Genomic DNA, 13,202 nt, shown 5'->3' on the forward strand with positions numbered 1-13,202 from the left:
GTCTTGTTGTGTTTCCCAGACTGGTCTTGAACTTCTAGGCTCAAAAGATCCTCCAGAAGCAGCCTCCCAAAGTGCTGGGATTACAGGCATGAGCCACCACCCCTGGCTGTGTGGTTTGTTACGTAGCTGCAGTTAACTGGAATACTCAGTGTCCTCCTTAGCTATGTAAAGCAATACATATTCTTTGCTTAAGTTAGTTTGAATTGAGTTTTTGTCACTTGCAACTAATCCTGACTAATTACTTGCAAGGAATCTTGACTAATAAACTCTCTAGTCTCTAGGTATTATTCACTCTTTGTGAGTCAGTTACTCAGTTTGCCAAAGAAGTAATTTTTCATGTGGTGTTCACGGAAAAAGTATAGAAAGGTAGTGTAGAGGAGAGAAGAGAGAATTAGGGCAAGGGCCTAAAACGAGGACCCCCTTTTTGTTCTCTTTAAGACGTGAACCCATGGATAATGGATGCCTCATTGCCTGTTTTTTTTCAGAGGCAAGGTCTCCCTCTGTAGCCCAGTCTGAAATGCAGTGGTGCAATCAGTTCCCTGTAACCTTGACCTCCTGGGCTCAAGTGATCCTCCCACCTCACTCAGCTTTTTGAGCAGCTGGGACTACAGGCATGCACCACCACACCCAGCTAACTTTTAAAGTTTTGTGGTAAGATGTGGTCTTGCTATGTTGCCCAGACTGGTCTTGAACTCCAGTGATCCTCCCCGTCTTAGCCCCACAAAGTGCTGGGATTACAGGTGTGAGCCACTGTGTCCAGTTCATTGCCTCTTTCAAACTATTTAATTTTTCTCCTTAGGGTTGAGTTCTGGCCACTGATCTGCTGAGTGACCTTTGAGAAATTGCTGTACTTTGCTGGGTATGTTTCTTTTTCTGAAGGGTGGTGGTGGAGGGAGATACTTATCAGAATAAATGAGCAAATGGGGCTAGATTTGATATTTGTTAGAATTAAAAGCAGCTGGGCGTAATGGCTCATGCCTGTAATCCCAGTACTTTGGGAGGTGGAGATGGGCAGATCACCTGAGGTCAGGAGTTTGAGACCACCCTGGCCAACACAGTGAAACACCTTCTCTACTAAAAATACAAAAATTAGCCCAGTGTGGTGGTGCACACCTGGTAATCCCAGCTGCTTGGGAGGCTGAGGCAGGAGATTGGCTTGAACCCGGGAGGCGGAGGTTGCAGTGAGTCGAGATTGCACCCACCACTGTTCTCCAGCCTGGGCGACCAAAGTGAGACTCTGTCTCAAAAAAAAGATAAAAATAAAAAAGTGATGTGCTAAGCATTCTGCTAGGCATTTTCTACTTACCGCTGATTTGATCCCCAACATAGCCGTATTAGCCACTTTTTGTCCTTTCCTGGACTCACATTCTAGAAACACTTGTTCAGCTCCTCTGTACTTCTCATTCTCATACATTGTCAGGGTACAAGTCATGTATGACCAGTTCCTTGTTTCAAGAAGCTTATGTTCAGATTGGAAAAATAAAGTTAAACTGATATTAAATTGTTATGGTCTAAACTGCGCACTGCAGCCTGGGTGACAGAATAAGACTCTGTTTATTTATGCATTTTTTTGGGGGGGTACGGAGTCTCACTCTGTTGCCCAGGCTGGAGTGCAGTGGCATGATCTTGGCTCACTGTAACCTCTGCCTCCCAGGTTCAAGCAGTTCTCTTGCCTCAGCCTCCTGAGTAGCTAGGATTATAGGTGGTAGCTAGGATTATAGGTGGTAGTTAGGATTACAGCTACCATGCCACCATGCCTGGCTAATTTTTGTATTTTTGGTAGAGACAGGGTTTCACCATGTTGGCCGGGCTGGTCTTGAATGCCTGACCTCAAGTGATGTGCCCGCCTCGGCCTCCCAAAGTGCTGGGATTACAGGCATGAGCCACCATGCCCGGCGACTCTGTTTCTAAAAAAAAGAAAAAGAAAAAAAATTAGAGTGGTACTGACCTAAATACAGTTAAATTAAATTACCCATTGCTGTGTAACACAGCACCACAAAGTTAGCAGCTTAAAGCAACAAGTATATACTATCTCACAGTTTCTATTGGTGTCCGGAGTCTGGGCTGGGCTTAACTGGGTCCTCGGCTCACAGCATCGCAAGACTGCAATCAAGGTGCTGGCTGGGCTGTGTTTCTTTGTGGAGCCCAGGATCCTCTTCCAAGTTCAGGTGGTTGCTGGGAGAATTTCTCGAGGGTGTATGACCGGGGAACCCAGTTTCTTGCTGTCAGCCCAGAGCCACACTGAGCACCTAGAGAGGGCCCTGCAGTTCCCTGCCATGTGGCCCTCTCCACAGGCACTTCACAACATGGCAGCTTGCTTCCTCAAGGCAGGCACGAGTCTCCTGCTCTAGTCTGCTAGGAAGTGTTACATAATGTCATATAATCATGGGAGTGACACATCCTCACCTTTGCCATATTCTATTGCCTAGAAGCACACAGGTTCTACCCACACTCAAGAGGAAGGGATTACACAAGAGCATGACTCACCGAGGGGGTCACCTGAAGGTATATTTGCCTCAAGAATTTAGAAAAGAGGGATGTCAGAGTGAACTGGACTCCCTGGGGGGGCTCTTTGGAAGGACTTCAGCCAGGTCTTAAAGGAAGAGTAGAATTTAGTTCAGCAAAGGGAAATAAAGAGGCAGAACATCTAGGGCCAAAGAACTCCATGAGCAAAAGTATGGAGGTGGGATTCTCACCTAAGTCATTCCTACACAAAAAGGTAACAGAAACCTGACGACTTTGCAGATCACAAGGGGTAGGAGGAACCTTTTCTTATTGAACCAAAGGGAAGCTGGGTAGGGAAAGGAGAATGTCCTGGCTTGGTGTCAGAAAATTTGGGTTCAAGGTTCAGGTCCAGTATTAACTAGCAGTGTGACTAGGAACTGCTGGTTATCTGAGCCTAGCTTCTTATGACCACTTCGATTGACTTTGTTATTGTGAGAACGAAATAAGCTCTTGGATGCAAATTGCTCTGTAAATGGTCCAGATCTCATTTCTGAAAGCAGCATCCTTGACTCCCACTCTCTCTGGGTCCCCCAGCCCCCTGGCTCCTCTATCACTGGATGCTCTCCCTCTTTGAGTCTCCTAAATGGGGTGACTGTGGGAGAAGATTCTCCGAGTTCTAGACTTGGCACTCCTCTTATCTGACTGCACAATATGTTTTGGGGTCCTCATCTACCACCACCCAGGGCTGATGGCTCCTAAATCTAAGTTCTGGCCCAGACTCCTTTCCCCAGGCCCACACTCATGTGTTCAACCAGTTGTTGGACAATTCCTCTTGGCTCTCCCACAGGCCCCAAATTAAACTAATCTTCTTGTTCGAATCAAACAAATTTAAACAAATTGAATTCATCGTCCTTGCAAACCTCTTCCTCTTCCTTTTTATGCCACGTCTTGGGGAATCACACCACCACGTCAGAAATCTTATGTCATTCCTTCCTCCCCTACCCTCGCACCCGAGATCCTAGTGGTCACCAAGTGCTTTCTCTCCTGTGCATGCCCCTCCTTGTATTCCCACCACTACTGCCCTCGTTGGCACCTCATTAATTCCCACCAGAATTACTGCAAATGCTTCATAACTGATCTTTCTATCTGAATTCATTCTCCACACATCCTGCAGCATGAACTTTTTGAAGCACAGATTTGTGAATGCCTGTGCTCTGCTTAAAAGCAATCAGAGGCCCCTCACTACTAAGGAATGAAATTCAAACTCCTGGGCATGATATTCGATTTTTTTTTTTTCCCAGATGGAGTCTTGTTCTGTCGCCCAGGCGGGACTGCAGTAGCGCAATCTTGGCACACTGCAAGCTCCGCCTCCTGGGTTCAAGCCATTCTCCTGCCTCAGCCTCCCAAGTAGCTGGGACTACAGGTGCCTGCCACCATGCCGGGCTAATTATTTTTATTTATTTTTATTTTTTGTATTTTTAGTAGAGACGGGGTTTCACCATGTTAGCCAGGATGGTCTCGATCTCCTGACCTCGTGATCCGCCTGCCTTGGCCTCCCAAAGTGCTAGAATTACAGGTGTGAGCCACCACACCCGGCTGATATTCGATATTTTTAGCCCTCCCGGATCTGACTCTTGCCCACCTCCCCTGTCCACTTCCTGTCTCCTCTGCCCCAGTCCTACTGAACTATGTGGTCTCACATGGTACTGTGTTCTTTCAAATCCCTGTGTGTTTGAATATGCTGTTTCCTTTGTCAGAAATGCCCTTCCACCACTATCCTTCTCTGCCGCAATTGCTAACTCTTCTCATGTGTAATCACTTAGCTCAGCTCTCCCATTTCGTGAGTCATCTTCCCTAACTCCTCCCTCTGGATACGTGGAAGTCCCTCCGATGTGCACTCCTAGCAGCTTGTGCAGGACTCTCATCACAGCTCTCATCACGCTTTATTGCAATGGTTTTTTCTTTTGTTTTCTCTCCTGCTAGATTGCGAATTCTCACCAGCAGTAATGGTGTCTTATTCTTTTGTTATTTTGATGCTCTGATCACCTTTTCTTCCAATCTAATCCTTTCTAAATATTTTTAAATTTATTTTCTGAATAGGCAACATATTCATCTGACTGAAAATTCGGAAGTTACGTAAAGGTATAAAGTGAAAAGTCTCTCTCCTACCCTTGTCCCCACCTCGGACACCCTAGCTATCCCGTCTCCCTCCCCAGCAGCAATCAGTGTTATCAATTTCTTGTGAATACTTCTAGAGATATAAAAATATATATGGTTCCCTTTTATTTTATTTTATTATCATTATTTTTTTAGACAGAGTCTCGTTCTGTTGCCAGGCTGGAGTGCAGTGGCACGATCTCGGCTCACTGCAACCTCTGCCACCTGGGTTCAAGTGATTCTACTGCCTCAGCCTCCTGATGACTACAGGCCCTGCCACCATGCCCGGCTAATTTTTGTATTTGTTTTGTTTTGTTTGTTTTTGAGACGGAGTCTCGCTCTGTCGCCCAGGCTGGAGTGCAGTGGCACAATCTCGGCTCACTGCAAGCTCTGCCTCCTGGGTTCAAGCGATTCTTCTGCCTCAGCCTCCCGAGTAGCTGGGACTACAGGTGTGTGCCACCATGCCCGGCTAATTTTTATATTTTTAGTAGAGATGGGGTTTCGCCATGTTGGCCAGTCTGGTCTCAAACTCCTGACCCTGATCCACCCACCTTGGCCTCCCAAAGTGCTGGAATTACAGGCGTGAGCCACCATACCTGGCCCATGGTTCCTATTTTATATACAAATGGTATCATGTTGTATAGATTGTGCTGCACTTTGTTTTCACTGAATCATATATAGTATTGATGATATGATCATTCCATGTAAGTGCATACAGAGCTTCCTTATTCTGTGTTTACACTAATTCAGTTTTCCATTGTGGATATGTTATGATTTAACGAATAAACATTAGGGTGTTTTCAGTCTTTTGTGAATACAAATAATACTGCAATGACGGCCGGGCGCGGTGGCTCAAGCCTGTAATCCCAGCACTTTGGGAGGCCGAGACGGGCGGATCACGAGGTCAGGAGATCGAGACCATCCTGGCTAACACGGTGAAACCCCGTCTCTACTAAAAAATACAAAAAACTAGCCGGGCGAAGTGGCGGGCGCCTGTAGTCCCAGCTACTTGGGAGGCTGAGGCAGGAGAATGGCGTGAACCCGGGAGGCGGAGCTTGCAGTGAGCTGAGATCCGGCCACTGCACTCCAGCCTGGGCGACAGAGCATGACTCCGTCTCAAAAAAAAAAAAAAAAAAAAAAAAAAAAAAAAAAAAAAAAAAAAAAAATACTGCAATGACTTAACTTGATAAAAACATCACTTCACACATGTGCAAGTGTAATGGTAGAATGAACTCCTAGAGGTGGAACCGCCTCCAGATTGAGGAATATGTGTATTTGTAAGTTTGGCCATGTCCTATTGCCTTTCAGGGAGTTTGTAGATATTATTGTATTTATCTCTGCACCACTAGCTACCATTACAGAGTCTAGAACAGAGTAGGCATTCAGTATATTTTCATCTAATAAACCAATGAAAAAATAACTCTTTTAGGAGAGGCTCCCTTCTTTTTCCTTTCTCTGATGCCTTGCTTTCCCCATCCAGTGCTCAGTTCAAACCAAATGATTCATGTTCAATCCAAATGCCACTATCGTTTTGGAATAAAACTCTTATTCCAACTTTATTGTGTAACTAATCAAGATCCTTCTTCATTAGCTTGGTTGTAAAATAAGGTCACATTTTTGTGTTCTAATTATAATGACTTTGAGTCCTCACCCCATATTTTGTGAGATCTCTTTTTTTTTTTTTGAGACAGGATCTCACTCTGATGCTCAGGCTGGAGTGCAGTGGTGCGATCTCAGCTCTCTGCAGCCTTGACCTCCTGGGCTCAAGCGATCCTCTCACCTAAACCTCCCAAGTAGCTGGGACTACAGGCATGTGCCATCATGCCCAGCTAGGTTTTTTTTTTTTTTTTTTTTTTTTAGATAGAGTTTCACTCTGTCACCCAGGCTGGAATGCAACGGTGAAATCTTGGCTCACTGCAACCTCTGCCTCCTGGGTTCAAGCCATTCCCCTGCCTCAGCCTCCCAAGTAGCTGGGATTGCAGGTGCCTGCCACCACACTCGGCTAATTTTTTGTAGTTTTAGTACAGACAGGGTTTCACCATGTTGGCCAGGCTGGTCTTGAACTCCTGACCTCACATGATCCACCCACCTTGGCTTCCCAAAGTGTTGGGGTTACAAGTGTGAGCCACTGCGCCCAGCCACCAGCTAATTTTTTATTGTTTGTTGAGATGGGGTCTCACTCTGTTGCCCAGTTTGGTCTTGAACTCCTGGGCTCAAGGAATCCTCCCACCTTGGTCTGCCAAAGTGCTGGTATTACAGGCATGAGCCACCACACCCAGCCATTAAAAATATAGGGGGACTCTTTTGTAATAACAGTTAGCTTAAAACACAAGCACATTGTACAGATGTACAAAATATTTTCTTTCTTTATATCTTTATTCCAAAGGCTTTTTTCTATTTAGACAATTTTTTGCTTTATGTTTTAAACTTTTTTGGGGGTTAAAAATGAAGACACAAACATAGCCTATGCCTACACCAGATCTGGATCATCAATTTCACTGTCTTCCACCTCCATCTCGTCTCACTGGAAGGTCTTCATGGGTAATAACATGCACAAAGCTGTCATCTGATGGTAACAATAATTGGGGCTAGGCACGGTGGCTCACACCTGTAATCCCAGCACTTTGGGAGGCTGAAGTGGGCAGATCACCTGAGGTCAGGAGTCGAGACCAGCTTGGCCAACATGATGAAACCCTGTGTCTACTAAAACTACAAAAAAACTAGCCAAGCATGGTGGCGCACGCCTGTAATCCCAGCTACTTGGGAGGCTGAGGCAGGAGAATCACTTGAACCCGGGAGGCAGAGGTTGCAGTGAGCCGAGATCGTGCCATTGCATTCCAGCCTGGGCGATAAGAGTGAAACTCCATCTTAAAAACAAAAAACAAAACAAAACAAAACAAAAACAAAAACACAATACTTGGAATACATGGAAAAAAACCCACAATACTTGGAATACTTAGAATACATTCTGAAGGACGTGCCTGAGGCCGCTTTACAGTTAACTTAAAAACAAGCAGGAGTACACCCTAAAATAGTGATAAAAACTATAGTGAATTCATAAACTAGTAACATAGTTCTTACCATTATCAAGTATTATGTACTGTACATAATCATATGTGCTATACTTTCATATGACTGGCAGTGCAGGTTTGTTAACACCAGCATCACCCCAAACATGTGAGTAATGTGTTGTGCTATGACCTTATGGTGGCTACTGTATCACTAGGTGATAGACATTTTTCAGCTCCATTATCATTTTAGGGGGCCTCCCTAGTGTGTGCAGTCCATTGTAGACCAAAATGTCCTTATGTGGCACATGACTATAGTTGCAATACAGGACAAGAAAATTGCACAATAACTGGGCCTTAGTTCCGGATACTTAGTAGCTGGATGACTCTTAGCACTCTTTGTTTCCTAATAACGTAAAATACGGAAGCTAATCGTGATCAGGTTGCCTTACAGGTTGTTGGGCCCTGGTCAACATATAAGTTACTGTGCAAAAAAATGATTTGATATAATTTAAGACTCTGTTGAATCATAAACGTTAAGTTATTCTAACATTATTGTTTTTTAGAGGTTATGAAATGAAAGGGGGGGGGGAAACTTGGTCTGCATCAATAACTGAATCATTTTACCACGCTCGGTGCTGGGTTATACTCTCCTCACCCAACAGATCAAACTCCTAACCCAGCATAAAAGATAAACTACAACTCCCGGCAGGCCTTGCCTCCGAACTGCGTCTTATAACCTCGGCTCAGGCCCGGGCCCAGACCGCTCCCCGCCCCCGCCGGCCATAAACTACATCTCCCAGGAGGCCCCACGGTGCCCAATTGTCCGCTTTTCCCCCGCCCCCTGCCTCCTCTTCACCCACCACCAGCAGCTCGTTGGCCGAGTCGGTCCCGCGGCCGGCGGATCGGGCGCGCGCGTCGGGGGTCGTGCGGCTGCCGGGCAGGGCGAGCACGCGCCGCGAGGCCTTGGAGGCGTAGGGGGCGGGGGTACGGTTCGCCTGCTCGCAAGATGGCGGACGAGGACGGGGAAGGGATTCACCCCTCAGCCCCTCACAGGAACGGAGGTGGCGGCGGCGGCGGGGGGTCTGGGCTCCACTGCGCCGGGAACGGCGGCGGGGGAGGCGGCGGCCCGCGGGTCGTGCGCATCGTCAAGTCCGAGTCCGGCTACGGCTTCAACGTGCGGGGCCAAGTGAGCGAGGGCGGGCAACTGCGGAGCATCAACGGGGAGCTGTACGCGCCGCTGCAGCATGTGAGCGCCGTGCTGCCCGGGGGGGCGGCCGATCGGGCCGGGGTGCGCAAGGGGGACCGCATCCTGGAGGTGTGAGTATCGGGGGTGCCCGCCGCCCCACCCTCCCCGCGCCCCTCCTCCTGCCCCTGCACTCCCCGCTACCCTTGTCACCCCCAGGCCGCACCTCCCCCGAGCTCCGAGCCGGCCTCGCGACCCCGGCCCCTCAGGCCTCCGCAGCCGGGCCCCTCCTTGTGGGCTGCCCTCCCCCCACCCGACCCGGGGCTTCTGCGACGCCCGTCTCCCACCCCGTCGTCTCCAGCTGATGCCCTTGCGCCCCCAGTGCTCTACCCTGTGCCCCGATTACTCTGGGCTCTTCTCCGCCCCTTTGCCTTCCCGTTTGGCGTGCTGCATTCTGCTCCTCACTCCCCCTCGTCTTGCTCAGAAGGAACCTCATCTGCTCCTTACTGACGGCGTTTCGTTTTCTGATCCAGCCAGTACCGTGTCCTCCCCAAGTTCTCATCTTCAGCATCGCAATTTCGTTCTCCACCACTCCCCTCCGTCCCCGTGGACTGCCCCTTCTGCCCTCCAGACCAAGTAGGCAGGAACTCTGGTCTGCTCCTACTTTTCCTCCGGAAACAGCATCCCTCCCCGCTCCACTCCTTTTTCTTTCCTTAGTTACCTTCTCCTCATGGTTAAGCTGCCCCTAAATTTTTCCATCCCACCGTGTGCCCCTTTCCTCCCCATGTTTTTGTATTTCTACTCCAAGAGTTTACCTTGCTTTCTGACCCTTGCATGCCTTTGGGGTAGGGGGCGTGGGATTTGACACTGTAGTTTCTCGTATCACACCCTAATTTGGAATCTAGTGTCTCCATCAGCACACCCCTCTGAGAGCATCTCTGCCCTGGCCTCCTGCCTTTACTCCTGCTTTATACTCATGCCTCCTTCTAGTCAGGTTTATGGTAGACCCCTTGTCACTCCTCCTCCTCCCAAACTACTTCAAGCCCTTTTTGGGTCTTTGACCGCTCTGCTTTTTTAGGGCATGCCCGTCTCTGCTGCCTCTTCTACTCTGTCCTACTGTGATCCCACACTTGACTTTGTCCTAGTCTTTCCCCTAGGCTGCTTTTCCTTTCTTCTGTTTTTTTAAGGCGCCTTCTGCTGCTGCAGCCCACCCTCTCTCCCCTGCTGCAGTCCCTCCCCCTTCATACGCCTTCCCCACCACATCCCTTCATGCTCTTGCGGGATGCTGCCTTGTCTTGCAATCTCTGTGCACACCTCCTCCACTACTCTAATCTAGGTGTTACATTTGTGTTTTTGTACTTTGTATTGAAATTCGGATAGTGATTGCTGGTTGACTTGCAGGCGGTGTGTGCTCGCATTGTCTCCGGGCACCTCAGCAGTCTTCAGTGCTGTGTTTCTTCTCACTGAATATATGTTGTGCATTCCTTTTTTACACTTTTACTCTCTCCCTCCATGTTTCGATTTGCCCACGTGAAATCATTCTCATTTTTTTATAAATTTTATTTTAATTGTAATTTCCACAACCTTCAGTTACCTCTTGTAAAACAGTGGGTGTGCAAAGGGGATAGTCTTTTGAAAATCTGTCTTATAGAGAAGTCCATTCCTTCTTACTCATCTCGTGCCATCTACCCTTATCCTTGACATTCTTACTCTATGGTGTCCACTCATTCTGTTTCCTCATCTCTTCTACCTCAAGAAATAGTTGGTTTTAAACTGGGAGAGCTGATTGAAAAAAAAAAAATAGTTGCTCACCTAGGCCAGTGTTTGGAGGCAATATACCTTTCTTCTGTTCTTTCTGTAAATAGATGCTTTCCTGTTTCATTAATGTCCTATGTACTGTTTCCTAGTATTCCTAGTATTCTCTGACTATATATATATATATATATATACTTTTTTTTTTTTGAGATGGAGTTTCGATCATCGCCCAGGCTGGAGTGCAGTGGCGCGATCTCGGCTCACTGCAACTTCCGCCTCCCAGGTTCAAGCTATTCTCCCTCCTCAGCCTCCTGAATAGCTGGGATTACAGGCATGTGCCATCACGCCCAGCTAATTTTGTATTTTTAGTAGAGACGGGGTTTCACCATGTTGGCCAGGCTGGTCTCAAACTCCTGACCTCAGGTGATCTGCCCGCCTCGGCCTCCCAAAGTGCTGGGATTACAGTAATGACTTTCAGATTTCTTATACTTGGGCACTTAATTATTTTCTTTATAGATAACTCAAAATTTGTGGCTGATGTTTTCTTCCAATAGAAGGTCTTGGAATTGTCATTTTCCTTTCCCTTTGGAAGCTAACTTTGGACTCAGCTTCTTATTTTTAAATTTAAAACTAAAGCATTTACAATTACGAATTTATGATAAAGTTCTAAATTATTTACTCTTCACACGATCTAAAGGAACTAAACCAAAAAGAGTAATTCTGTAGCAGACTATAGTTAACATGATTTATCTTTGCAGATACACACATCCCAACATACATAGTTAGCGACTTCTTGCCTTTATTGTGGCTTCTGCCCAAGAGCCTAGATATAAACTGTAAAGGAGACCTCAGATGATCCCCTAGGAAAGGTAGAAGGACTTGCCTTAGGCTCAAGTTCCAGATTAGGAAGCTGGGAAATCTTTGCCTTCTAGAGAAAAAACATTGCTTTTTGGCACATCCTTTGTGGTAAGTAGAGAACTTTGTTGCTTTTAGTGGGCAGGGGAAAAGAATACTCTGCCTAGAAGACCTCTCTGGAAGGTTGTGGTAATCAGCAATCTTCCTGGCATTGGTTTCTCACCCTTCCAACTATATGTATTTTGATTTCCAAATTATCTGAACCTTCTTTGGTACTATAGGGGAAGTAATGATAATTACAGCCCAAAGCCAAGCTAGTGGTACATTCTGTGAGACCTCAACTATACAGTGTCTTTCTCTTTTCTTCCTTTCTTCGATAGTCTGTGCCTTCTCTTTAGGGTTTCAGGTGAGGGGAAATCAGCAATGCAATAGATGTGGTTCTTGAGGGATATCTGTGCCTGCTACTTGTCTTGATCTTGGTTAGATGGATGCTAATTTTCCTAAAGTATTTTTTTAGGCAGTACTCCTTAGAGCTGTTGTCTGTCCTCCAAGTTCTTAAAGTTTACCTCTATTGTCCCAGGAAAGCTTTGCATGTTGATTAAGAGCCAGGTGGGGTCAGAATTAGGGATAGGTGGATTATCATTGTGTGGATATAGTTTATATCAAGTCGTAGGTGAACGTTTGGACCTTGGTAATTGGTATTTAAGACTTTTCCCTATTTTAGATTCTTCTATTATGTTTACAAATTGTTTTTATAATTCACTTGTTTGGACAACTGACAGAGATGTGAAAGAACAGAGTAACTTTTAAGGGCATACAAACTTGGACACAAGTAAGAGCATCAGTTTCTTTGTGTTTCTTTTAAACACAAAGAAAGGCTTACCAAGGCTGTCCTAATCTTTAGTCCTGAAACTAAATTGGAACCCATATGGTTCAGTTTGCCCTTTCTCCTTTCAAAACTAGACGTCTAGATTCTAACAGAGCTTAGTACTGCAGTATGAACAAGCCCTCTGGGCTCTAAATTTTACTGCAGATGGAAAGTTTTTTTGACTAGCAATGCTGGTTTCCACCTTGTAATTTTTCCCAGTGTAACATATACTGAGTATTTTCCCTTTGATGTGTATGTACCTGGAGGCTAATGAGTAAAGAATGCTTTCAACAAACAGAACCAAAATAAATATGTCTTTGCACTAATTATATAGTATGTGAAGTAACATTTGACTTCAGGTTAATTTTCTTAAGGTTAAAGTAGTTCCAAGGACTCTTGATTGATTTCTTGAGAGATGCTGCTGGAAGGTTTTCATGTGCAGTGGATATAGATATAAAACTGTCTGTATTTTTGAGGGATTAGTTTAATCATGGACCACTAAGATTGGCTTGCAAGCATTCAGAATCATGATATATTTCTGCTAGTCAGTGTATATGCTTTCCTCCTTGATAGCCACCAGATAATAGACCCATCAGCTTTCCCTCATTAAAGTCATACGATAAATTAAAACTGTGTATATCGATTTGTTTTTTGAAAGTCAGTTTTTTAACTTCATTTTATGTGAGAGTCTGAAAATGAATAAAGAGACTGGTGCCACAAGAAGTACTTTTATGAGTTAAGTGTGAGTCATGTAACAGACTAAGTACTGTCTCAAGAGCTGCTGTCTCAATTGTAACTGAATTCTATTTCGCTGATACTTTCTAGGTAGATTTTGGTAATGTTTGAAATAACCAAATCATGGTTATTGATCAAAGGAAATTTTTATGGCAGCGGTTCTCAGGCTTTAGGGTACATAAGAAGCACTTGA

General features: G+C 45.8%; 1 protein-coding gene across 2 annotated transcripts in view; it reads left to right on the forward strand.

The window, feature by feature from the left end:
* Window positions 1-8,436: 8,436 nt before the first annotated feature.
* Window positions 8,437-13,202, forward strand: part of SNX27 (sorting nexin 27) — an 86,155-nt gene continuing 81,389 nt past the window's right edge. For both annotated transcript variants that reach the window (XM_050750315.1, XM_050750304.1), the window contains exon 1: window positions 8,437-8,930. In XM_050750315.1, coding sequence (XP_050606272.1) covers window positions 8,620-8,930 — 311 coding nt within the window. In that variant the 5' untranslated portion in view covers window positions 8,437-8,619. The remainder of the gene's footprint in view (window positions 8,931-13,202) is intronic.

Source organism: Macaca thibetana, chromosome 1 (genome assembly GCF_024542745.1).
Source record: "Macaca thibetana thibetana isolate TM-01 chromosome 1, ASM2454274v1, whole genome shotgun sequence".
NCBI classification, from domain to species: Eukaryota; Metazoa; Chordata; class Mammalia; order Primates; family Cercopithecidae; genus Macaca; species Macaca thibetana.